The sequence below is a fragment of the Scophthalmus maximus genome, chromosome 4, assembly GCF_022379125.1.
Source record: "Scophthalmus maximus strain ysfricsl-2021 chromosome 4, ASM2237912v1, whole genome shotgun sequence".
Lineage (NCBI taxonomy): Eukaryota > Metazoa > Chordata > Actinopteri > Pleuronectiformes > Scophthalmidae > Scophthalmus > Scophthalmus maximus.
Window position 1 is genome coordinate 23377582 of NC_061518.1, and position 27877 is coordinate 23405458.

Consider the following 27877-nt stretch of genomic DNA (forward strand, 5'->3'; position numbering starts at 1 on the left):
TGCCATGTGCGAACCTGTTTCTTTCCATTTTTTTCCCCCTCTAGCTTTGGGATGATCCACGACGGGGAGGGCAACCCTTGTCGCAAGACAGAAGGTAACATCATGTCTCCCACTCTGGCTGGAAACAACGGGGTCTTCTCCTGGTCCACCTGCAGCCGACAGTACCTCAGCCGCTTCCTTGGGTAGGCCTAACGCGTGTGTCCAAATTTGCATGTGTGTTTTTTCTTCTTTTTGGTTCTTTCCGACTGAAACGGGTGGTGTGCTGTGTTCACCAGAACAGCCCAGGCATCCTGTCTGGTGGACGAGCCCAAGCAGATTGGCCAGTACAAGTACCCCGAGCAGCTCCCCGGGCAGTTGTACGACGCCGACACGCAGTGCAAGTGGCAGTTTGGCTCAAAGGCCAAACTATGCGGCCTTGATTTTGTCAAGGTGAGATACGCATTCATTCGACACATTCTTCTTTCGCAGTTAAGATGTTTTCAGTCATTTTTGTTTAAAGCTTCTATGATCCCTTTTTTAATTTTTCCTGGCTGGTGGAGCATTTAGTAGGTAAAGAGTAATATGTTTCCCCTCAGGACTTTCATCAGGTCACATACTCAAACTGCCCAATGTGGCACCAACCATATCAGCTGGATGTTTCAAATGGCAACTGTCAGTCAATAAACCACAACATCTTTGAAGGCGCTAATACGTCAGCATTGTGTTTACAGATGGTTATTCAACCCGGCTGTTCTTTATATATATTTTTTTTAAAGTTCCGGCCAAAATGGCACCAAAACACGTGACAAGAACAAAGATATTAAACACTGAACAAAGAAGAGCAAAGGAAAGTTCCTTCCGACAAGGGATCGTTAAACTGACCCTGTCTGGTGCAGTAGCAGAAAACCAAATCTATAGCAGCTGAATAGTTCTGGTTTTACACGGACCCCGACAAATGTAAATAAACTGCCTGAACCAAGCTGCACCAGAACAGGCGCCAGTAATGAGACGGAGCGCTCGGAGCATACGGGGGCAGGAACAGTCTGCTTTACAGCGCTAATGACGCGGTACTAAATTGGCACTTTATACATTTGCATGATCTTTGCACGACGACTACATCAAACCCCATCACATTTGACCCCTCCGTGAAAACGCATTCCATCACTTGAATGGGAAAGCCCCTCCACGTACCCCCCCTCAGTCCTTGTGGTCTCGGTATGAGCCTTTATGTGCATTCAGTGACGTCTTTTCAAATGTAAATGCTGTTTAGAATACGACAGGCTTTCTCCTCGCAGGCTTGTAATTGCTGGGAAATTGTCGGCTTTGCCAAATCGTATATATATGTGAGGGATTAGCGCACGTGACATTACATTCAAAATGTCTCCCGATCCCCGCTGTTTCCCCCAAACAGAAGATCAAGTACTACATCTGCATTTCCCGCATTTCTGATGAGACCTGTGTGCTTGTCGGTGGGTGGTAGATTAATCTAAACACTGATTAGCAGTGGATTTGGGGCCCGCCTGTCACACACTTTCTCCCGTTTTGCCTTTTTTCATTTTTTGGTCCCTGATGGGCTCCTGTAGAATGATTTTCAGTATGACGGTGTGGCTGTCAAGCACCTGCTCAGTGTCAGAGAAGTGAGGACAATGACTCAACACACACACACACACACACATTACAACTGTCTCTCCTGCTCTTACACGCCCTCCTTTCTGGTTTCTCTCGCCGTTGCCATTCGCAGTTGGGCTCGCTGCCAGACTCCGCCGCCTGTCTCTCGACCCCGGCTCTGCCTCTCTCCGCTCGGTCTCTGAATCGTTGGGTCAGATGACGCATACAATTATAGCCCGTTTCATTAAAGAAGCGCGGTGATTAGATTTGACACCGAGGCTTTGTGGAGGAGCTTATTCCCGGTAATCGAGGCAGTGGGGGTTTATCAACCAGAGCGATGGTGGTCCTGGCGAGAAGCAGGTGCTGGACAGACGGGAGGTGCAACGGTGCCAAGAGGTGCCACAACTGATGATAGTAGAAAAAACGCCATATTGGATAGGTGTCTAATCCTTAATGTTTGTGCATGTCTTGTTTGTCAGGACATCTGCAAGTCGCTGTGGTGTCATCGCACGGGACACCGCTGTGAGACCAAGTTCATGCCTGCAGCCGAAGGAACCAGCTGTGGTCCGGACATGGTGAGAAAAAGGCGCTCGTTGTTCCCGTCGACCACAGTGGCCAGCCGGCCGTTCTAAAAAAACAACTTTGTACCTGCCTAATAGCTGAGATGTGGGAATGGTGCGATATCTCTAACCCAGGAGTCTGACTGGTGCAAGAAACATCCGTAGTCGGGCGATTTTAAAAAGGACTAGTTTGACGTTTTGGAAAAAACACTGTGTGATATTCTTGCATTCTTGTCTTCATCTGAATCAAAGTATTTTCCTGCCACTTCCTCCTTGGTTCTCATGGTGGCAGGATGTGTCCAGTGAGTAAATACATGATAGTGGCTATAGATATAAGAAAATGGTTGTAATAAACTGCAATCAAGTATTTTCATTTGCTGAGCAAAAGTAGATCCTTGCAATTCAAAAAGGCAGAGAAGAAACCTTACACTAGATTATTTTTATTTTGACACTCACTCGACTAAAGGGCAATTACTAATATCAATAAATACTCCATGAAGTCTCCATCACACTTGTACAGTCTGTACCTGCAGAAGCATTTCTGCACTGTCAGTTCTCTCCGCTGGACGCAGAACGACTGCACTCCTTCACGAAGTCGAAATTTGATATTCAGAGGGAGAGGTGATGATATGTGTGATTGGTTTGGATCGGCGCGGGAGTGTATGCATGTGGGCGCCTGTGTGTGTGCGCATGTGTGTGTGTGTGTGTGTGTCAGTGTGTGAATGTGTTTTGGCTATAGCTATTGAATCTGGGTGTCCAGGTGTGGTGCTGGGCATTTGGCCAAACCAGGAAACTTCAGGGAAGACGCCTGAGCCAATGCTCAAGTTCTGATAAGCAAGCTGAATCGGTGTGTTTTGTTCTCTTCTCTCCTTTCATTTCCTTCTTTCTCTCTTTTCTGCAGTGGTGTCGGCGGGGTCAGTGTGTTAAATACGGGGAGCATGGTCCCCGGGCGGTCAATGGCCAGTGGTCAGCCTGGTCCCAGTGGTCCGACTGCTCCAGAACCTGTGGGGGAGGGGTCATGTACAAGGAGCGCTCCTGCACTAGCCCGAGGTATACACATTAAAACATACAGTACTTGTATAGTCTTCTAATCAGATTCATCACCTCCTTTATGATGCTTTTAGAAAGATTTATCAAGCCAAGCAAATGACAAAGTGATTCATGTTGTCATGGGGCTGCTTCTACTATGTTAACCCCTAGTGGTGGGCTGGGCCAGAAAGTAATTCTTGAAGTCTATGTGTCCCTACTCTTCCTTTCTGAACACCTGCACACACAAACTGTACGTGCACACACACACACACACACACACACACACGCATGCGCCTGATAACGGCTCTCATCAGTCAGGCTGACCGTCCAGACAGACACACGGACAGACTATCTCGGCCCATGCTTCGGACGAGGAAAACCTCCTAATAGCTCGCTTTTTTTTTTTCTCTGGAAGCTGCCAAGACAGTGAGCAAACGTCCCCTATTGCTGCTCACTCACACAAACATAATTCTACATAATTCCGCAGACCCGGATCCCACAGTGCGTATCTCTTTGTTAGCAAAGGGCTCTGCGCTCGCCATGACGCACACGTGAGAGATTCTCCGTTGAGATGTTGTGTCATAACGGACACGCAGCCCCATGTGGGGGTTTTCCTCCGAAACTTGGGAGATTTATTAAACGTCTTTATGTCTTCTCCTTTCATGCAATACTGAATGGATTTATTGTTGTTCTGTTGCTATGGTGACATCAAATAATTGATAGTAGACAACCTGCAGTTCGTTGGCCGGCCCCCGACAACACTCGCCTTTTAAATTTAATACAGTGCGCAGTTTGTAATGTGATACCAAAGCCACTATTACAGAGATGTTGATATAAAAAACTGACATTAATTTGAAATTATATGCAAAGTTTTAACAAGTTGTGCTGTTGTGAAGGGTTTAAAATCATCTCCTTGAAAAAAATGTTAAACTTGCAATGTTTGCTGTTGAAACACCATAACACTATTGATGGGGATTGTGGAACCAATAAATAGTTTTTTATTTCCCCTAGTGGGAGAAATCAAGAAACAAGAAACTAAGTTAGCACAAAATCCTAGAAGGCAACTCTAATGTTTTTTCTTGTGTTTGCTGCCATCAAATCAATTTTTGGCTCTTTTAGGATATTTAGTCAAAAAGAAACAAAAGAAGTATAATTGACTTCTTAGTGTTCTGATTGATGTCTTTGTAAATCTACAAAGGAAACAGCAATGCCACATAGAACTTATATCGACACATAAGCACACACCCACACCCACACACACACACACACCCCCAAACACAGAATAACAAAGACACACATACCACCGTAGGTTTCTAGTGTGATCATGGCTAATGGCGAACATCCAAGGCCACTGCACCACCTTGATTGGCGGACAGGTCTCCAACCTCATCATAGAGAATCTGCTGATTGGTTTGCACTGTTAATGATTGCCATCATTTAGGAATTAGTCATAGCGGGTTAGATCATAGGGCCATGTCACATCCAATCCTACATGTATGAACGCGTGTGTCTCTGGGTGTTTAGGTGCAGGTGAGTTGATTTTGTCGTGACCAGGGACGCGGTGGCTCTCTCGATGATGGCTGTCTCTGCATACTGACTTTCTAGCCAAGTGGAGTCTGCGGATGGGACTTGAATATTGAAATGACTTCATACCATCGTCTCATCATCGTTTACACGACCTCCCCGTGGTACATTGAGTCACAACAGGACAAAAAATAACTAGTGCACTCTCAATTATATAATGCAATTGAATAAGCAGGCTTGAGAAATTTGAGATTGATCAAATCAATAAATGCTAAATTTTCAACTAAATTTCTTACTTTTCAAGTCACATTTCAACTGCTCTCCATCTCATCTCATTGTGCTTTCTTGATGACACTTAAACATCTCAACTCTTTTAATACAATTCAAACGTCACCTTTGAAATTAAAAAACAAAAATAATCTTCTCCATCTTAAAAGATTTCAACTGATTAAACGCAAAATATATATATTCACACTCCAGCCACTTGAAACTTAATTTCTGGTTGTTAGGTTGCACGAGGTAGCACAAATTTCTGCGGAATCTTCAAGTTGGTTGAACCCTTTAACCCCAAATGAGAATTACTCCAACGTTATCTTATTTAATGGATACATCAGTTCAAATCAGCACATATACTTAAACCGACAACTCGACTCCTTTAATTCATAAACCTCATATCAATTTGACGGCGTCTTCCGTCTTTGAACTGTTTCAGTAATTCAGCTATTTCAAATCTCTCAAGTTTCTGCTATTAGAGTTGCTAGTTTGACCTTTAGTTTTTTCTTCATTATATTCACTCCATCAAGGAGTCCATTCAGATATTCACAGACGTCTGCGGCACCGTCCTCTTTACTCCGCTGGCTTCGTCACCGCTCACTTAACAACCACGCGGATACTGATGTGGCTGTTCTGTTCCGTCTCAGCCGACTTGTCTCCTAATCCCCGTTGAGGGATCAAAGACATTTTCGGAGGCCGACCGGCCCTCTTATGATACACATTATACACCATGACTGGCAGAGCAAATAGGGCCGCGGAGCCCGCCAAACCAGGTTAGCTGTCGACTTCATTTATCATCCATGTGGCTCCAAAGAGCGTTTGGTCAGAGCTACCGCGGAAAACTGGGTAGATGCTGTTAAACGGTGAGTTATGGGTTCAGCGGGGCAGACGGGGGATTTGAAAAAGTGGTGATGGGGAAATATTAACTCCAATAATGCCAGGTCATGACATCATTATGAAAATACATACAATGGGTGCTTAAAAAATCCCAAAAGGGCAGGGGGGGAGGGGGGGGAGGGGGGCTGGTATGTCTCAATAAGACATGTCTTGACTTCTATCACCCTCCTCAACCCCGCCACACCAAAACAAACCTCTGCCATAAGAATTCAGTTACCCAAACACACTCATCCCAACTGTCCCATCTTGCCCCTGAGTCACATTTTTAGTCCCTGATTTACGACATTCAGAGTGTGTTTGTCCCCAATAATCTCTGCAATTATATTGGCAGGGCCCCTCTGCTCTTAATCTGAGCAAAGCACGAAGGATTACCCTCAATCTGACAGTTTGTCTCCAATGTCGTCTTCACCCTCAAACTGAACTGTCTGGACAGACTCGGGTATATCACTGTCTCATCTCAGGAAAGGTCACATGACACATGGCACATTTAGATTCTGGATATGTGTACACACTGAAAATGCACCTGTACCATTGCATGTACCTTTACTCATATATAATCCTGGGTTGTCTGTTTGGCGTAGCGAGATGACAGCCTCTTGTTCATTTTCACCTCTACCCCACTACAAAATCTTCACTTTGGAGGAGCATGCTTAAAAATAGATAATTTGATTCGGCACAAACTCTGCAATTTTACAGTATGAGGTCTTGTTAAAGAGGTCTATGGGATCGGCCAATTTAAGCCTTCCCTTCGCAGAGTTTCTCCAAGATGGAAAATGAATCTTCCCTCCCTCCACCTCGATCGTCGCTTTTCCATTCCCCCCGTAGACCACCTGCCAGATCAAACACAGTCAGCCTAATCCTTACAAACAAGCCTGGGAGATTAGGTTCACGATCTTGACCTGGTTTCTGTAGGGAGCACATTTTGTCACACACTCGATTTAAAGAGAGTGTTGGGGGGGGGGGGGGTATATGATGAGGGGAGTGATGGTGCCTAGATGGACCACTGTTTCGGCGGGGTCTCCCGGTAGTCCTGTAATGGTGTTTTATAGAGCCGGGAGCACCGGAGCAGAATCTATGTGGGAAGTCAAGGGAGTGGCAGGGATGGAGCAGGTGACTCATGAAGACAAGACTAGACACGGTGATCTTAGACCTACAGGAGTTCAGTGTCAGCTTCTGTCACTGGGCTGATTTACTGGGCTCCCGGGACATTATCCTTATCCTCGAGGGTCCCTAGGACTGTGTTGGGGCTGGGTGTTAAGACTGAAGATGAAAAACTGATACACAACCTGGAAACTTGCCGAATCTGGTTTCTGCCTTGTTGCTGGAAGTAGATTTACAATTGCAACGATACTGGATGATCCAGGGAGAGGAGACAAAAGGAGGGAGAAAAGAGGAGGAAGAGAAACCAGGAGTATTGTGAAACTCCTGGGCCAGATGTCCGTAATCCGTGAATTGCATTCAACTCCCTTCTTTAGTAAACCGTCCACCTCCCATGCCCCTCTGATCAGAAGGAGTATACGGTAGATTGTCCCACTGGCCTGCCGTAAGCACATTACCATATGGGCTGCGTTTTTCTGCCACAAAGTCTTAATAGGATCAGGACTACGAAAACCTGGGCCAACCCCCCACCCCCTCACCAAGGGAAGCAAGATCAGCACAGAGCAGATGTACACACATGCAAACACACACCTTCGGTGAAAGCTCCGTCATTCTTGGCAGCCAAGTCGCTCTGTGATTGAGTCCAGGTCTGAATGGAGGGGATGAACAGTCGGAGAAACATGCATTTTTTTTTGTTGCTTCTGATTGTTGTAGCTTTTCATTTCATGCAGCCATATTCAATACTATTACAGAAGAATCCAGACAACTGTGCCTCTGGTTGTTTTGTCTTTCTTGTGTTTACTATTAGGGACTTTTTTTCCAGTTCCTCTGTGTTCCATTACACTGTAAAACTTGCTAAATTATTTTTATTAGACATGTCTGATCAGCATGGATCCACAGTCTGTGTGTGTGTGTGTGTGTGTGTGTGTGTGTGTGTCTTCGTGTCTGTGCCAGCCACTCTGTTAATTGGCTAAACTCAATTTTCTCTGCTGGTGGTTTTGTTGGAATGCCTGGCATGAGTTTAGAGAGCCTCAGAAGTCTGACGTGGCGTCCCAGTGTTTACGAAATGTCAATACATGTCTTTCATCATGTTTGATGGCATATTAAAGCTCCATTATCTGTTTATGCCCCACAGTTTCATTTATTCCTGTGGTTGGGGAAGTGTTGATGTGGCATGGAGCACAGGAACACCTGACCTGGCATCAAGGCATTTCCTCGACAGACAGCACCTTCTGCATGAGCTTTAATCTTGTTTCTCTAGAACTTTAAACTGTAATTTGCACTTTGATCAGGGATAAACATGTACTAACAGAGGAGATGAAAATGTCTTGGTTACCACCTTCCACCATGGTGGACAAACACAATTCAGTCTGGCCCATTAGCCACACTTAATTTGGGGTATTAATGGGAAAAGTTTCTGGGGAAGCTTAAAGGAACGGTTTGACATTTTGTGATAAATGCCTATTTGCTTTCTTGTCGTGAGAGAAAAATGAGAGGATGGAAATCGCTCGCAAGTCTGTCTGATAAATATTGAGCTGCAGCCAGCAGCGGTTTACCTTGGCTTAGATTAAAAACTGGAAACAGGTGGAAACAGATAGACTTGCTATGTCCAAATGTAACAACGTTTTATAACACATAATACATTGTTTGCTAAATCTGTCGCAAAAAACAGCTTTTACTTGGCCCGGCACTGTGACGTTTTTTGGAAACTTGTGCGGTTGCCAAAGCAGCCAGGGGAGACACCAGGTAGAAACTGCCTCTTCCTTTGGTGAGAGCCAGGTCTAGCCTCCATTCGCTTCCAATGTTAATAGAAGCAAATGCTGAGCTAGGCTTACTCGCTGCTGTCTTGACAATGAGTGGTATTAATACCCAATTGTCTGTAACTGCATCAGTATAATTCCTGTAATGTCAAACTGTTCCTTTTTTGATGTAATCTGCCAAAGCCCACCAATATATTTGGATAATAAAACAGTGTATTTAATTGAATCTGTACTGACAATATTTTCTGCTCTGTCCTACTACTCTGTCCCTTTTTCTAGCAAATGTGAACATCAGGGCATCTGAGATGTGACGGTGTTAAATGGTTTATTGATACACCGATCACACTTCAGATCTGTTAACTTCCTTGTTTCTGCTCTTCCTCCGTGTCCTGTCTTGTCTTGTCTTGCCTTTCGCTCAGGCCACAGAACAATGGCAAATTTTGCCCGGGCTCCAGTCGGCTCAACCAGCTGTGTAACACTCGGCCCTGCCCTCCCAACGCCGTGGACTTCAGGGCCCAACAGTGTGCGGAGTACAACAGCAAGCCCTTCAGGGGCTGGTACTACAAGTGGAAGCCCTACACCAAGGTGGACGGTAAGGTGGTCGTGGCGTATTTTTCCTGCATCCCTCTTTGAGAGAATATTCGCAGGTTTGTTTCGTTAATTGAACTACAGGACTTTACTCGAGTATTATGAAGACATCCCATGATTTACTGTATTCTTGGCACATAATGCGCAGTAAAACAAATTTTCATTGTTCAAAGTGCACAGCACCACTGCGTGAACACAGGATTGCAGATTGCCCAGGGCAAGCTTCTTCTCTTAATTCCGAAGATCTTTTATATTCTGCACCCTGCTCTACTCTGCCGGTCCAATTCTCTTTTACAAAGTGTTTCTGTAATGCCAACTTCTCTTTACTGCTGCAGTGAACGGGGCCAAAAAGCTGGAGGAAACTATCATATTGTGTAATGTGCATAGGAGACATGCAGCCACCTGCACCCTCTGACACGGTGGGGATAGATTTAAAAAGGAAGCCTGCGGGGCCAGCTTTGTTACACAGAGCGAGGGGGAGAGAGAGTGAAATGAAGGCGAGCAGTGTGTTTGGCCGTCGTCCCAGGCCTGTTTAAGCTGTTGATGAATGGGAGGTGATGTAGAGAGGAACAGATTCTGAACTGCCTTCTGGGACCCTGGGCCAAGTCACCTTCATCGTCATTTATTTTAATCAAAGATGGCTGCAGAGACTTGTCCACGATAACTGATCTCAACTACAAAATAAGCCTGTTGCCCCACGTGAATACCCCTGGGTGCATTCACAGTCAGTTCCTGTCTTTTCCAATTCGGCCTCAGCAGGAGCTGCACACACACACTGTGTGTGTGTAACAGGTTGCAGTACAGTAGCTACTGAAACTCCACAAGCCCCCAGGTCATTGTAGAACTTCGCTGAATCTGTGAGATCTTATTCCTACAAGTTTTCCGACTTCTGTTAATTCTGACTTCCTTAGTTGTTGCTGCATGTACATCTGTGTGTTCCCCCATGCAGAGGAAGACATCTGTAAGTTGTACTGCATCGCAGAGGACTTTGACTTCTTCTTCGCCATGTCCAGCAAGGTCAAAGATGGCACCTCCTGCTCTGATCACAAGGGGGATGTCTGCATCGATGGAGTGTGCGAGGTACAGTGATACTGAAATACAATTACTTTATATTTTCCCCTCTATTGTGCTGCTCTAATTGTGAAATGGAAGCAGTTTAAAACCACTAAGTTTCTTCCCAGAGTTGGCCAAGGTGAGTAATTGGGACGAAAAGGGCTTTCGTCGGGGAGGTGACCAAGAACCCAACAGTCACTCTGACAAAGCCTCAGAGGTCCCCTGCAGAGAAAGGAGAACCTGCTGGATCAACCGTCTCAGCAGCACTCCCATCAATCAGGCCTTAATGGTAGAGTGGCTAGACAGGAGCAACTTTAAGTAAAAGGAATAAAAGCCTGCAAAGGAATGCAACAGTTTAGGGAAGAAAAAAATCAAATTCCTTGAGCAGAACTCCCAACACTATATCTCCTCACCTGGCTAATCCGTCCCTGTGGTGAACCATAGTGGTTGGAGCCACCATGTTATTTACTTCTCAGTGGCAGGGGCGGGGAGACTGGTCAGGATTGAGGGAAGGATCAATACGGCCCAATACAGTGAGGTACTTGAAGAAAACCCGCTCCAGTGTGCATTGTGAACTGTGTTCCCTTTTCAACACAATGACCTGAAGCACACAGGCAAGACAAAGCTGTAGTTGCTTTGGGACGAGTCGCTGACTGTCCATGAGTGTCCCAGCCAAAGCCCAGACTCTGAGATGCCAGTTCACACATGCTTTTTCATCCAATCTGACTGAGCTTGAGAGGATCTGCCAGGAAGAATGGGATAAGCTATCCAAATCCAGCAAGAGAAGCTGTATTTGCTGCACAATGGGCTTCTACAAAGTGGCTGAATTAAGAGTCTAAATACTTTGTCATTATGGGATATTAAGTGCAGACATAACATTTGTTTTAGTTTTTAATCCCTGTTAATTATGATTTCATTTATGACACACGGCTATACCTAATTTAGAAGGGGGGAGCAAAGGCAAAGGTTAGCGTAAGAAACCAACTATATGTATTTTACTGCCGTGCAAAATATGATTACAGTGGACATTTACGCTATGTAATACCAATCAACTACGCTCTCTATAAAAAAGAGAGATGATTGCGTTCAACATGCGCATTTGTTTAAAACCTGTCAAGTCGTCAACATCGGTCACGCCGTACTTGCCTGTCCTTTAATGAGCCTTTCTCTCCAATATGTCATCTAATTGCTTGTGGGAGATGCGTGAGGGCCTAAAGGAACAGGTGCAGTCATTTCGTGTGGCCCCAATGTGAATTCACCTCAGCATATGAACCGCTGCAGTGAATCATGTGCACACATGCAGCTGTTAAAAGTGTAAAGAGAGGTGGAGAATCTTCTTTCTCCTGTTTCGTCTAATTCTTGAGAGTAACGCTGCATCTTCCCACTTGTGATCCCGATGCTTGGTGCTGTGGTTACATGACCTGCACGTCATATATATATATATATATATATATATATAAATATATAATATTGCAGTACTGCTGGCATTGATGGTACGTGTTTCTATGTGTAGGCAGTGGGCTGTGACCAGACCCTGGGCTCCAAGGCCTCACCGGACGCCTGCGGGATCTGCAAGGGAGACAACTCCACTTGCAAGTTCTTCAAGGGCCAATACACCCTGCAACACAGGGCCAACGGTAATCTTTGTCTCTGTCGTGAATCTGTACATGCCATGGAGCATATACTGAAGGGAGATTTTAAGCGGACAAGTAAAACCCACGAACTGACAGACACTGTCGCACACATGTACCAGACTTAAAGTTTGACCAAAGCAGGGACGATGCGCCATTCCCTGAGATTTGAAGCCATTTTGAGGGGGAATGACTTACACAAATTCGCCTTGACTTTCCTCCCTTCTTTTCTCCCCCTCCAGAGTATTACTCTATGGTAACAGTCCCGGTTGGGGCCCGAAGCATTCGCGTTCAGGAAATGGAGGTCTCCACCAGCTACTTGGCCGTGCGCTCCCTCAAAAGGAAGTACTACCTGACCGGGGACTGGACTGTGGACTGGCCAGGAAAGTTCCACTTTGGTGGAACTGTGTTCGACTACCAGCGCTCTTTCAACAAGCCGGAGAGCCTGTACGCTGCCGGACCTACTAATGAGACGCTAGTGTTTGAAGTAAGCCGCCGCTGCCGGGTGATGTCCGTTTGTGGCAATTGACAGTGACAGGGTCCCTTTAAAAAAAAAAAAAAAAAATGTCAGAACATGACGAGGCTTAGATGAAAAAAGGAGTTTGGGTGGTAGGGTGAACAGGGGTGTTTGTAGCTGTCTGCAATGCTTCTGTGGGGGATTAATTGTGTTGGGTGCTTGGTTACGTCAGGCATGATGTGTGGATGGGTGGGAGGTATGGGAGGCATTGAACGAAACTAGAGCTTTGGGGACGGGGTTCAAACTGCCTGCCCTGTGCAGGGCTGTCCTCTTTGTGAGTGACAGAGGGAAAAGATTCACATCACATCAAGGACAAAATCAAAGCCAATAGTTTACATTGCTGGTTGACCCAGAACACAAAGTCAGTTGTTGTCAGGGACTAGTTTTTTTTTAGAAGGGAGGAGAGAGTAAGATCGGTGGATTATCCAGAATTAATTTTGCTTTTGAATTTTAAATGCACAGTAAACATTTTCACCCCTAGTTGTACCTTGCCAGCGTCATACATATTCTCAGTATGTGTAAGTAAGTTAACACAGTCAGTTTTAATAGGGATATATTATATCTGACATAAAATTAAAAAAAATTAAAAACAAAAAGCTGCATGACCCGAAAGCGATGTGTATAGGATAACTACGGTCGACCAAGTGTGTTTTCTGTAGCTTTGCTTGAACCGACCCTTTAAGAATCATTTTGATCACGGATGGAATAATCACACATCAGAGAGAAGGGGGAGATGTGGCACAATTAGTCTAAATCAGTCTTTGTGCCACTTTCACTCTTCAGATCAGTCTCACATGGCAGAAGCTTGCCCCCCTGTTTATAAGCGCTACAGTTTCTTCGGTACTGCCAGCTCCGGTGTAAACACGTGTCACGTGTTTGTTCTGCGTACACATATTCAAAGGCATGGATGTGGCCCCCCCTGGCCACTGACCTCAAAAGCGCTTTGTTCCAGCAATGTGATTCGAAGCTGAAAGAGCAAGTACAATCCCCCGAGTCAACTGGCCTTCGGAGGCAGGGATGGAAAGTAGAAAATCAGATGGCTGCTCGGAGTGAGATGTTCTGCATAATGCAGGAGGTGATTTATGAGCTGATGACACTTTTTTTTTTTTCGCCCCATGTATGCAATCAGCGGTGTCTCGGAAAACCAAAGCTCGCAGGGGAGGGACGAGTCTTTACCCGTCTTGAAGACAGCGAGCTGAATGTGATGCTGGGCAGGCGCATCCTCCCCGACAGCAGAGCTGAAATCCGACAAGTGGCCGAGTGATTCTCCTCGTGACTCTTAGTTTAGTAAACGGCGGTGGGATGTGCGAGATGTTCTTCCCACATAACTTTGTCAGCTAAAGCATTTTTTTTTGTCTTGAACTCTGAACCCCAGCTGCGGCAGCAGGAGTGGAAACCCGATGACGAGCAGACATTGGTTTTGTTTCCCCTCCATCATTGGTAAAACGATAGTCTTGTAAAGAGCTCCGGTCCCTCCGGTTACTGACATACTGCGGTTAGAGCAGGAATGATCGGCCTGTAGATCCGGGAGGACTGCGATATTTCCAAATTGCCTGGCTGGTCACTTAGGATATACTTTTATTTGTTTCTTGCCAGTTGTGGCGTTTCAGTTGTCAGTCAGCGGATGAGCAGTACCTGCAGTTGCATCAGCATGAAGAAGTGGAGAGGAGACAGGGCTGGACTTGTCTGAAATGATTGTTTGACCGTCAGGAAGTGTTTTTGTAGCTATTTTAGAAATGAGGCTTTTGTTTGTGGCCAGTTTCTCTGCTGTAGTCGGTATTTGAACACTCCATTTGTGTTCCTCTGTCCAAGATGAAAGCTTGCAGAGGTGGACACTCGCATTAATCTAATGCCGCCAGGCCCTGAGGAGGTTGCAGGGGGGCTTTTGTTATCATTATTATTTCTTAGCAACTTCTGCAGTTAAGAGTTTAATTTGCAATTTGCATCATATTTTGAGCTGGCGTCATGGCTTCAAGGATGGGAATGTTGGTCCGACGGACAAAAAAACCCCACTCTCATCTACGAGATTGATTGGCGCAACAATTTGTTTAGACATTTAAGGTCTCAAACCATTGTATTATGTTTTTTCCCCCTGAACACTAGTGAAATTCCCATCAGCCTCAGCTGTTCGTTGTGTTTTCATTGTGGAAAAACATACATACTTGACCATTTATTGTGTATTATTGCAGAAAGTTCTGTTACATAGTGTTTTATTTTTAAGACACATTTTAGGTTATTAAGATTATTTGGCGATCAATGTACAAGAGCCACTATGACATTTTGAACTGTAAAATTACAGAGTGAGGCACAGCTACAAGCTACATATTCCTCTCACGACTCCGGTTGTAGTGATGTCACTCTGTTCCCAGGTCTAATCACTTTGCAGTGTTATCATAACCAATAGAAACATTGGCACGGACTACACACACAAATCCCAAGTTGTAAAAGGGATGAATTATCCTTTAAAGAGAGGACTCTCGCTAAATCTCACAGTGCTCCGTGTGCTCGTCTGGCTGTCCAAGTCATCTGTCCAGCAGAGAAGGCCGCTGTAGCATGCAGCTGATCTGCAGATGACACGGCCTATAATCTCTGTAAGTATGTCCTGTAATTACGGAAGGGAGAAAGAGGTTGATGGAAAGAGGGGGGGATAGTGAGAGAAGTGGGAGGAGAGTGAGATTAAAAGATTAAGAATTCTGCAATTGAACTCTTTGGATGTGAGAAGTTAAGGCCAGGGCACTGGGATTTCAACTGGAAATGAAAAGAGCCAAAAGAAATGTTTTCCTTTTTTTCCCCCCCTCTGACTTAACCGCCGATCTTCATCTGTTTCACACATTCTACTTAACCCACCCCGTCACCTAAAAACTGAGGGGAGAGAGAGAAAAAGAAAAAAACGCAAGGGGGGAAGGTACACGCACTGATCACTCCCAGACCCTTACTCAGCTTGAAACACTCAAAGAAAAACAAATGTTGAGGAGTGTGAGCGTAAACTGTGACAAGGTGTTCACATGTGCACAGCTGCTCCGCTGGTTTAGGGAGGAGGGCGGGGGGGGAAGGGGAAGAGGGGCAGTTAACGAGAGCAGGAGGAGTGGGCAGACGCGACGTATCGCTGTGTCCGGAGGTCTCGGTGGACAGCGAGCAGGATTACTCCCCCCTGGATCTGCATTCTTTCTGGGGCGAGGTCTCGCTGGTCCAGGGCAAAAGCATCGTGGGTCCAACAAGTGCGATTGACATGTGTGTCTGCTACGTTGCAACTCGTCATCATCTCACCCGACTCGATGAGTGGTGTTGCAGTTGGGTTGTGAAAAGTATGATAATCTGCCGTCTGAAGTGTGTAGAAGGACGTCGAGTGGTACAGCACTCGGGTGTCTGAGTGGGTGAGAACTGTGATTTTACAGTTAAAAAAAACATCCAATTTGAGATGTTAGAATTCCTATCACGTCTGCTGCTGATGGTCGGCAGAAGCAAACAATTATAAAGTTGAGAAAATATATGAGTAAAATCTGCAGCCTAAATCAGAATCAGAATCAGTTTTATTGCTGGGTAGGTAACAGGTTACATGAGGATTTTTTTTGGTGTCATTAAGGTGCATGTAGCAGTCAACATATATACACAAATAGAAAAAGAATATAGAATAAAATAAAACAGAATAAAATAAAATAAGATCAAATAAAATTCACACTATTAACAATAAATTTACAATAAATATAGAGGTCACAGATGGTTGAATGTGTGTTTGGTGAATTTTGTTAATATAATTTGTGTCCGCATCGAGAGGGGTCTGCTACGATCTTTCCTGCACGCTTCAGAGTCCTGGAGGCGTGCAGGTCCTGGAGGGACGGCAGGTTGCAGCCAATCTCCTTCTCAGCATAGAATTCTAGGGTCAATTTTGGATGAATTCAACAACTATGGTGCTGACGCAATTTACAACTACAATCACATTGCAATTGAGGCCCGTGGGTAGTGTAGTGTTCAGAGCTGTCTGTCTCACCAAACAAAAAGGCAACATGACTTCTCTGATATGAAATTGAAATTACATAGTATAGCATAAGTGCAGTCGCGCTTCTATTTTCTCCAGCCGTTTACAGTACACATCACGATGACCATTTTATTCCCAACTGTGCAAGCTTGTAAAATCCAATCATATCCATTCAGCTGTACAGCGCAGACTCCACACCCTGACACTTTCTCACCGCTACTCTGGATTCGGTGGGAGCTTCCTCAAAAAGCGCGCTGCCAAATCCGACTGGATAACCGTTTGCTACGAAAGGTCACTCCCTTGACGTTAAGCATCTCTGACTGAACCTTTGGCTGACTAGGATTGTAACACCACCCAGAAGAGTTTTTCTCTACGTGACCAACATTGAGTAAACTATTTGAGATGTGGTGCAACAATAGAGAAAAACACCAAGCGCACCGTCGGCCCTCTGTCATTTTGCCACTTGAGCTCTGGCCAAGTGATATGGATGAAAAAAAAAAGGTTTATCGATACAATGTGAATTGAAAAAACAGAACCCAGGTTTTGTGTTTGCACAAACCAGGTCCAGACCAGAAGTGGCGTACAATCTATTATTAAACTGCGTTTAAAAACTGACTGACAGAGGTTGACAGAGGTCACCGTTGCACTCATTCTCTACTAACTATTCCCACTGGTAGTAGTTTGTGTCGTCAGTTCAGATGAGGTTCATTTCTTCGCTGGCTGCGGAGCGAAGATAGATTTTAATGTGTTGTGACTAATATTAAGACAGTCTGCTGGTGCTGCAGTCCGTTTGCTTTGACTACGGAGGAGTTCCAAGGCCAGCGTGAGCTCCGTCTGCGAGGTGGGAACAAGCGTGAAGTCACTGTTGATATTGTGAGCGGTTGCAGGAGGTTGTGGGATTTTTGGGTTTGGAGCATGGGTAGGTAGGATATACTTATGTGTTTCTTGCCAGTGGTGGCGTTTCAGTTGTCAGTCAGCGGACGAGCAGTGGCTGCAGTTGCATCAGCATGAAGAAGTGGAGAGGAGACAGGGTTGGACTTGTCTGAAATGATTGTTTGAAAGTCAGTGTCTGTCCTGGCAGACAGTGTCAACACTGTGGTCGGTTGGGTGTATTCATCATTGTGGATGGCTTAGGAAAGAGCGATCAGTTATTTAGAAAGTTTGAAAGCTTCAAGGGTGTGTAGGTGCTCTATTAAAGCAATTATTTAAAAAAAAATGATTGAAAAAGGAGATGAAAGTTGTTTTTATAACCGTTTGTGTTCACATCACTGGATGTTGCTTGGCAAAGGAGCAGGGAAAATTGAGATTAATAAAAGTATTGTGAGTTGGTTTTCTTGTGTAAACATTAAGTCCTGGTGGTGGTTAGTGGTGGCAGTTGTTTCGTGGCAGTGGGTTTGGCTGGGTTGGGTTGGGCAGCATCAGGAAAAGGAAGTGTGGGTGTATAAGGTGTCCCTGGATCTGGCAGATTCTTAAAAGGCCACAGTTTTGTCATTTTAGACCAGACATCCTTGAGTTTAAAGGGGGCATTGCCACATTGACTTGTAACCCCTTTAAAGGGGCAGTAAGCGATTCTGAAGCAATACCCGTTTTGCGGCCCAATTTTTTTAATGATTTAGTCCCGGTTTTGTTAGCATCGTGCACACGCACGCATAGCAGGCAATATCATGTTCCGCTGTTTCACAATTGGTGGCGGTAACGTGAAAAGAAATGTAGCAATATGCCAACCAAAGGTAGTAGAGAAGGAGAGTGCGAGCTAGCAAACACGGATGAAAACAATTTGTGATCTGAAATATTTGAAAATCATCCTTTTGCAAATATTTAAGCAGGCCTCATTCAGTTAAACTGAAGGTTTGGGATGACAACCCTAAAGGTAAGAGATCAGCATAAGCGAACAAACTTCTTTTAGTGCAGGCCGTGGGCCCTAAAACCTCTTTTTGTTTAAATTAGAGTTGTGCATATGCCAAACTAAAAATGTGATGTTTCTCATGCCAGTTCTGAGATTGTCCTGACACCAAACTTCCTGATGTTTTTTACAGCAGCGGCGTGCACCTGTCCCTTTTACCTTAAACATCACCTCGCCTCACATTTTCTCACTCAGGGGAGGCATTACAATTTGAAGCCTCTGTTTTTGTGGTATGCTCTCCTGACAGACATCTCTCACTTTGCCTCCTGTCTTGGCACTCGGCCAACTGGACACACGAAAGATTTAACAAGCAGCGCGAGGTGATTGGTCCAGTCAGCGGAGGCACCCCGGGGCCTGTTGAATGTGGATCGAACCCAGAAGGTGCTCGGCTCCCTACGTTTGATGGCGGATTCCTTTGTACGTTAGGATGAAACCCAAAGAAAATACACTTGTCAAAGCTCATTAATGCAGATGCTGATGGACTGGTATGTTCGTCAGCCATTTGACTGGATGTTGACAGTTGGACTAAATATAATTTGCCAAATAGATTGAGTATAGTCGGCCGACCTGAACTAAACTGAGGTGGGCTGTGAAGGAGACGTACTGAAGACAACCCAGTGCGGTGTTTTGGAATGGTTTAAATGACACACCATGAGCTGACTATGTAAATGTGCCTTGTGCAAAATTCCTCACCGCGGCAGTAAATCCTCGCAGGGCTGTTTTAATGATAGCCCGGTGCCTCTTCTCCTGTAATGGGTATGTCTACTGTCAGTCATCCGTTTGTCTCTGCTCGACTTGAATGTCCAAATAAATGTTGTCGCACAGAGAAGGTAACTCCGAATCACCGGCCAGCATAAAGGATGTGGCGACGAGGAGCTGACTCCGGTCGGCCAGTTTGGTCCCGAGGGGGAACAAAGCCCTCCTTAATGTTCCCGGAGCCTTCTGTTTAGTGGGCAGTAGATCTAACAGCACAGTCGGTAACCTAATGGCTGAATTAGGCCATCACATTGTAAATGGCCTTACCTTTAGTCTCTGCACTGGAGTCCTTACAGACCATTTTCCCTGCTCTTTTTTTTTTATTTCGACTGCACTTCTGCCACGTACCTTTTTTGTTTATACAGTGTGGACCTACTGTATAGATTCATGGAGTGGTACCAATTACAGATTGGCTCAGGGAGAGGTTGTACATCATACTGTATGTGGGGGAAGACTTTTTTATTTTCCCAGAATTGGGGCAAAAAAGGGCAGCCAGTCTGCCCCCCGCTAGAAAATTGACATTTGTCATTTTCTGTAAATGATGACGATAATTACAGCAATAAATCGTCAAATCGTACAGATTTATCCATGATGGAAATCATGGTTCGTTGCAGATATAGATGTGTGAGTGAATTACACCACCGACAACCACCAGTGAGCGTATTTTTTGACCATTGGTATGTCTTTAAGGCATATATTGAATTTGATGATTAATATGTGAACATGCAGTTCCCTACTTTAAAGTAAATACTGGTAGTCTGGTGATCAGGGAGGAAAGGTACAGTTTTTACTCCACGGGGCAGCCAGGAAAGAAAAAAGTGTCCGCTGTGTATGACTCTGTTTCACATGAACATTTGAAGACGCGATGTGAAAGCCTCCCCTGCATAAATAAAGCTCAAAAGACAAACCGCGTTTGCTCACGTGACGCCGTTCTGACTGACCGTGTCCTTGTGTGACAGATCCTCCTGCAGGGAAAGAACCCGGGCGTGGTGTGGGAGTACACTCTGCCTCGCACCGAGAGGAAACCTGACTACAGCTGGGGCGTGGTGCGCTCTGACTGCTCTGCTCCGTGTGCCGGAGGTGAGACTGTGTTTGGATGTAGGCCAGTACGTGTGGCTGTCCCTAAACTTTATGCTTTTTTTGTGTTCGTCATTGTGTGTGTATGTGTTTTATTATACGCTGTACGTGACCCCTCTGCTACAGTATGTTTTTAAGGCTCATGAAAAGCACCCATGTCCCCTGACAACTTCTGTTGATTCCCAAAATTGAACTTAAAGCATGAGACAATAACAATCATTGGTACGTCTAACAAGGTAAAGATACACACAAACAAAAACCACTACTGAGATTCTTTAACTGAGTTTTGCTCCTGTACAAGCTCTCCTCCACCGCAATTCATGACATCATCTAATGTTTTCCACATTGCGTAAAGATCCAATTCGTTTTTTTTTCAAGCTAATTTCCCCCTGAACAAACATTGCACCATCATTTTTTCATAGTCGAGTTAAAAGCTGAAATTAGTTTTGCCTGGAATATACCAAAATTAATACATTTGTTATTCTTTGGTTCTCAAGTAACAATGTCATCTGAAAGACAATGCACTAATGTTCCTTGAGTCTCGCGATATTATAAACGTGTCAGCTTTATTAATTATATTTATCCAATGTAACGAGTTACATAGTGTGAGCCTGCAGTGTTGGCTGTTTGTGTCTGAACCTCCTCACAATTTCAATTGTTATTTTAATTTCAATTGTGTTCTGACGGTGCTAGTTGTAATTCCGCTCGAGCATGTGTCGAGGCAGCAACATTCAGCAGACATACTTTGGTTACTAAATGAAACCGGCACTACATCAACTCTCTCATTCCCTCTGTCTGACTTTTTTTTATCACTCATTTGGTCCATTAGGTCGTATCTCGACCAAGGCGATCTGTCTGCAGGACCAGAAAGTCCAGGTCAACTCTACCATGTGTAATCCGCTCTCCAGGCCGACACTGGGCTCCCATCTCTGCAACACACAGCCCTGCCCTGCATAGTAAGTGCTGCTGCCGCCGTGTGTGTGTGTGTGTGTGTGTGTGTGTGTCTGGGGGGGCGGGGGGGGGGGGGGGGGGGGGGGGGGGGGGGGGGGGGCATAGGTGGCTTGTATGTTTATGTTGCCAAAAGGACAGGTTATGTTTATATAACAGGCACGTCCACACACGCGCACACACACACACACACACACACACACACAGACACTGTTTAAGAGCAGTCTGGAGGTTGCCTGTGGTCCAGTCGCTGTGGTCAGCCACCACTCGGCTCAGACTGTGTTCCCCTTGCTCCTCTCTCCTCTGCCCACTCTATAATTTCCCCTTTTTTCTTTCCATTTTCCCCTTTTGAGAAAACACAAGAAAGCTCTGACTGTCCACTGAGCTCTTGAACTGGTCTCAAACCTATTCCATTGGACCGTTTTCCTACAGCTGTACGTCCAGCTAAGCATCAAGTGGATTTTTAATCACACTGCAATGACCGAATAATGTATATAATACCAATTCTTGTCCTGTGGTGTGTGATGTCTGTCGTTGGTCTACCACTTGATGGTGGGTGGCCAACTCACCTTTTGTTTAGATTCAAACTCTTCTCAGGCCGGCAAGTCTTTAGCAGTCGTCACCAGTAGGTTGAGGACACTTATTTTAAGCACACTTCAGCTGTTCAAAGGTCATGAAACCTTGTGTTCTCGGCTCAAAATTCAGCTGAGGTCACAAAGTAGGGCTTGTAGCTACATGACCTTACTGTAGAAGTATTTCTGGGTGGTTTATGTTTGCATGTTGGATGTGTGCATTCACATATTTGAGACTAATTTTGGTATCTTTTCGGCTGAATAAATATTTTAGCGTTCTCTTGGACTAGGATGTGGGAAGCAAAACCCAAAGTAAAATGTGTGCTCGGTGCTAATTAGCAAATGTTAGCGCACTAACACACAAAAGTAAGATGTGGTAAACATTATACATGCCAAACGTCAGCTTGTAAGCATTGCGCACTGTGATGATAGCATTTAGCTCGGATCACCCAGGAGGCAGTTTGGACGGTCTGCCGCATACCTCGAGAATTTCACCTCTCTGGTTTGGTTGGGGGCTATGGTCAAACATTTCCTAGGCGGGTGGGGTTCTGCTTTGGATTTTGCTGTTTTGACCTCAGTATCTCTAAACTCTGCGACGTCTCACGTCCGGGCCAAGATGACCTCGAAAGGCCCCGCGCCCGTTACTGTACGTCAGACTTATGCAGGTCAGACCAAAACTGTTCTCTACCTTACAGGGAGGGAAAGTAAAATTGTCTTCGACCGCTATCTCAAGGAAAATTAGGAAGGTAGAACGTACATTTTTTAATGTGTGTCACAAATGCTATATATGTAGTCTTGGCCAATTTTTGCCCCCAGTCGATTTGACCTCTCTCAACCCAGCGCCCAGGAACACTGACCCGGCGTTCCCCCGACGTCGTGCCTGTCAGAAACATCTTATTTCAGTCTAATCCCCAGACATCGGAGTCGACCAAGTGGTAGACTGTTTTTGTCATGAAGTAAATACAGGATGATGTTTCCAAGTCTGCAGTGGATTTTTTCACTTTAGCGAAAACACTTGAGAATAGGTCGAGCGAGCGAGGGAGAGAGGAAAACAAAGAAAGAGGAGGCTGAAGGGAACAAGGGAGGCATCAAAGCCAACTCAGCGTGATTGTTGCCTTCTCTGCATGTCATCCCTCTCATACATTACTCAGCCCAAAGCTTCCCGACTTTCTTCATAGCAAAATCGTGCCCGTGTTTTTTATCTCAGTTGTCTAGACATTGTACTCAATGGCATGCATTTTTAAAGGAGACTGAGCATTTGGGGGCCGGTGCGGCAAGCGGAGGAGGAAACCAGGCTGAGGTGCAGCGGAGTAACAAGTTACAACAGCACTGAATAAATGGCCTCTCTCCTATGTAGGCCTTTGGCTGAGGGAACTGGGGCCAGCTTGATTTACAGCGCTGCTCCAGAGAACAGGCAGGGAACCGTGTCCTGGGTTCAGTGAGAGTGTGTACACACACGCACGCACGCACGAACACACACAGGGCGGCGCGCACTTTCACGGTTCATATTCGCAGACATTTTCCGAAGCGCACGGCGGTGAAATGTGTTTTGGATCCAAATCACGAGGTGAATATGTAAATTCGAGGCGGTCGTGTTTGAAGTTAATGAAGTTGTCATTTTCACCCACCGTCAGCACCGCAACAAGTCCAGACGGAACTTTCTCCCGCGTTGAATAAGCCAGACGACTATCGGTTACACATCCACCATACAGACTCTGTTTCTCACCGATTTTCCCACCACCCGAGAGGGCATTTCCTGCCCCCTAATCTTGGGCATACCATTTCCCTTATCTTGGCGAAGGGTATTAAACAGCCTCGTTGCGTGTCCTGACCTCCCCACCTTGTTTTTTTTTTTTTTTGGAGTGAAGGAAGTGGTATAGTCCAGATAAATAACACTGGGTGCAGGTTGTTCGTCCAGGAAAATAAGGCGGTGTTTATTACACAGTAGCTGACACCTATTCCTTAGCTGTTCATGTGCATAAGGCAAATGTACGGGCGCTGCACAGGAAGACAGCTGAGTCGGGTGAACGGCATGAAAGCTTTAATGAGTACATTAAGACCTCCAGGAACGTATGGGCATACATTCAAGAGCCCCGCAGAGAAAAGAAAAATCGACAATGAGGCGGGATGCGTGTGCGCGCTGTGTGTGTATGTGTGTGTGTGTGTGTGTGTGTGTGTGTGTGTGTGTGTGTGAGTGTGTGTGTGTGTGTGTGTGTGTGTGTGTGTGTGTGTGTGTGTGAGTGTGAGTGTGAGTGTGTGTGTGTGTGTGTGTGTGTGTGTGTGTGTGTGTGTGTGTGTGTGTGTGAGTGTGTGTGTGTGTGTGTGTGTGTGAGTGTGTGTGCCTGACAGGAGGGGGAATGTGAAAATGCCTGCTTATCTCTGCCGCGTGTATCTCGGGTGCTGACAGGCCTATCCATGTTTTATTGTGCAGAGACGGCGAGATTCCCACGGGGGCCCGGCCAGTCTAGCCATGCAGAGGAAGTTTAACCCCCCCCACCCCTCCACTCGCACAACCCTTCACTTCCATCTACCCCCTTTTTCGCTTTTAGACCCATTTTTAAACCTTCACTCCCCGAGTTGCTGTCGGTCTGTCAGGGAGAACGAGACGGAGACAGTGGTGTTTCAGCCCTGTCTGAACACAAAGCGGTGGGGGGGGGGGCTGCGTGGAGAATTTGAAGGCGTTAGTTCAATCTTCCAGCTCAGCTTGCAGTCAGGATTCATATCTCATGGAAGTTTGTGTCCGCATCTCGCTTAGTCCACTTCCCAGCCCCCAGTCCCAGTTCCTGCTACCTCTCCGTCTTCTCTTCCCCCTGTAGTTCCTTCTCTGCTCTTTGAAGTTATTTTGCTCTTTCTCGTGGCAGAGGCCATCTGTGGACTCACTTACCACCCGTTCGGGGATTTCTCCCGCAGCACGCAGCAGTATAGATAGACCATTTAAAAGCACGTTGTACTTGTGCCAGAGAAGATGAGCAGAAAAATTGAGACTGGGGAGGTGCGCACACGATGCTGACCAGAGCCTGTGTTCGCCCAACTAGTAAGAATGCTGCCAAGAGTCAACTTGTAAGTCAAATATCTCTGAACGGGAACAATGTGTTTGCACTAAGTATCGAGCAACTTCTTCCAACAAAGGGAGAGAGTAACATTTAAGAGCAGCTCCCAAATGACAACATGATTGAACACATCTATCAGAGCTGGAAGAGCAAATCAGTGACCAAAAATGTATTTATTTGTATTAAATGAATATGTCCAGCAGTAAACAACACTTAAAATGTAGCACTCACTCTACTCTAGTACATGAATAAGTTAATAGGGATGAAATAACAGGACCTTAACTGAGTGAGAAACAGAAAAGAAAGGGTGCAGAGAAAGGGTTCAGTACCAAATCAACAGCAAAGCAGTAGGAAATAAAGTTAAGAATTCAATTTGCTTTATTGTTTGCACCGTTAGCACAAATTTGAATACAAAATTTAAAAAGAAGAAAGATTACAACGGCTGCAACTTGCCGACTGAAACTACACAATTCTGAATTACACATATTGCTTTGGATGACATATTGCGTGTCCTGTCTCAGAAGGTGTGTACCTCTGCCTGTGTAGTGCAACCTTCTGGAATTTGCTGTTAACCAGCTGTAGAGAGCCCCCCGGGGGTCTCTCTTGTATTTCCATGTCAAAATATCTTGTGTTGGGTTTCGTACAAGTAAATGCGGCCCCTTTTATCTCTCACTGAAATCCAAAATTTCACCTGCAGCAGGCTCGATAAATTAGCATCGGATGAACATTTCCATTTGTACAATTAATCGGCCCCTTTTCGCAGCAGACACGGCGTCACGGGCATTACGTGGAACATTAGTGATGGCAGAAGTAGCTGTTCCAGGTGACAAGACCTTCGATGGGTTGTAACAAAAGAATTCTGAAATATCAACATTGCAAAGTCGAGGAGAAAAGGTACGCAGATGTCAGAGTCTGTCGGGACCAATGGACGACCTTACTGACGACAAGTGCTGAGAAACAGAGATAGAGAGGGTGTGTGCAAGGAAAATGAGTACAGATGTTCACTAACGCACACAAATATGAAAATGTAAAAGTATGAGTTTTAAAAGAAAATTCCATTGGCCCCCGGTCAATTTCAATATTAGGGAAAGGATACATGTTCATCCGTTGGTGGTAGACTGGTCTGCAGCCATGCTAAAAGTGCTATAAAAAAATGTCTGGGTGAGCTTTTCAGAACCTCCCCTGCAGTATTGCACTCTTCTACCCCAAAACATGTCAGTTATTGAAACATTTCACAGATACAAATTGCGGCGAGAGGTCAGCGGTGGTTTGCAGCGAAGCAAAGTGGCACTTCAGCCACTTCCCCCAATGATATACTGTTATTTATAAGCCAGGGAGGGGAAGAAAAAAGAAGAAAAAAGCAAACAGTCCCCAGGCCAAAAATCCAAAACCGATGCTTTCAGGTCCCAATGGTTCACATCTTTCCCATTTCCAAATTGCAGCTTAGCCCTGCTGCTTCATTTGTCTGCGGCGTTTTGAAAGAGCCTGAAAGCATTTTTTCTCCTCCCCTGGAGCAGGTTGGGCGGCGTGGAAGAGCCGGTCTTTGTGGGAGCGCGTCGTCTCAGAATTGGACCGAGCCATCTGCCCCATCTCTCCACGTCGCTCTTCTGAGCCTGCGGTCGTCAGACCACTCATTTGCTGTAATCTCTCCCGTCCACAGCCGTTGCCAAGACAGAAGCTATTTTCGAAAAGCAGCAGTAGGCTTTCATCAGTGGCGAAAGCGGGGATTTCAAAGACGCGCAAAGGAGGAGAGAGGAGGACAGGAGAGGCAAAAGCACACACGGCGACTAAAAGAGAGGAGATTAGGAAACAAAAGGAGAGTGGACAGGTGAAAAGAGGAGTGCGAAACATAACAACAGGAATGAAAGTGACAGGAAAGGATAAAAGAGGGAACTGGAGGATTGTGGGCCACGTCTGTCTGTGGCCTCATTGTATTGTTGAGTATTGCGGTCTGCTCTGGAAACCTGGGGCGGCTGAAATGGAGAGCTGTTTATACGAAATATGGTTTCCATGTTTGGCTTCAGATACGAATAGCTCTGAGAGAGATGGATGGACGTGGATATAAATATTTTGGCCCGCGTATTTTCTTTGTGTGTCATCGAAACCCCACTTTGCACCACGACAAAGATCAATATGTGTATGAATATTGGGAGCATTTTAAAAAGCAGCAGGTCCAGGTTTTCATTCATCACGACTTTAAAGAAAAGTAAGAGAAAAGCCCAGGCAGCTCACTATTCAGAGTTTTTAACCACTTAAACTTGTGTGTGTGCGTGTGTGTGTGTGTGTGTGTGTGTGTGTGTGTGTGTGTCTGTGTGTGTGTGTGTGTGTGTGTGTGTGTGTGTGTGTGTCTGTGTGTGTGTGTGTGTGTGTGTGTGTGTGTGTGTGGGTGGGTGCTTTGATTACAGATCCGCAAGTTGCGTGCAAAACCCCCTGATTTAGCATTTTGTTAAACAGATTACACCTAACAGTTATTAATACTATCTCCTCCCTCACTCATCATATCTCCTCCCTCTCTCCGTCCCTGCAAAGCTGGGCGCCAGGCGACTGGGGGCCCTGCAGTCGCTCGTGCGGAGGCGGCCAGCAGACGAGGACGCTGCGCTGCCTGAGGAAGGTCACCTACCAGCGGGAGGAGGTGGTGGCGCACTCCCTCTGCCCCGTCATCTCTCCGGCCCAAGTCCAGCCCTGCCACACCCAGGCGTGTCCGCCCGAGTGGAGCACCGGATCTTGGTCACAGGTTGGTTTCGTGGAGGAATTTTTAAAAGCCGCACTGGCCGCACACTCACATGATAAACAACGTAACCCAAAATCAGGGCCTCAACATTATTAAGAAGAATTGCAGCATTGTCATTGTGAGCAGATCAGCACACCGACTCACTGTACAGCCTCTTTTACATCAGCGTGGCTGCAGACTCGTAGTCCTGATATGTCTTTCAATCTTTCAGCTTCAACTTTCGAAGACTAACGTGGCTTCTGGCTGAGTCTTGGAAGAGTTTGGGAAAGCACTATGTAAATCCACAGGAAGCGTAAAATGTAAATGTGCAGACTCTGAACAGTAGACTGTGAAGCTACGGCAAGTCA

The 27877-nt window shown here is 45.6% G+C and overlaps 1 protein-coding gene across 2 annotated transcripts in view; it reads left to right on the top strand.

The window, feature by feature from the left end:
* The window catches only part of adamts18 (ADAM metallopeptidase with thrombospondin type 1 motif, 18), a 56406-nt gene that overhangs the window by 22477 nt on the left and 6052 nt on the right, over positions 1 to 27877 (top strand). For both annotated transcript variants that reach the window (XM_035629499.2, XM_035629501.2), the window contains 11 exons: positions 45 to 182; positions 276 to 429; positions 2067 to 2162; positions 3049 to 3197; positions 9148 to 9320; positions 10266 to 10396; positions 11883 to 12006; positions 12243 to 12487; positions 20112 to 20232; positions 21059 to 21185; positions 27329 to 27533. In XM_035629499.2, coding sequence (XP_035485392.2) covers positions 45 to 182; positions 276 to 429; positions 2067 to 2162; positions 3049 to 3197; positions 9148 to 9320; positions 10266 to 10396; positions 11883 to 12006; positions 12243 to 12487; positions 20112 to 20232; positions 21059 to 21185; positions 27329 to 27533 — 1663 coding nt within the window. The remainder of the gene's footprint in view (positions 1 to 44; positions 183 to 275; positions 430 to 2066; positions 2163 to 3048; positions 3198 to 9147; positions 9321 to 10265; positions 10397 to 11882; positions 12007 to 12242; positions 12488 to 20111; positions 20233 to 21058; positions 21186 to 27328; positions 27534 to 27877) is intronic.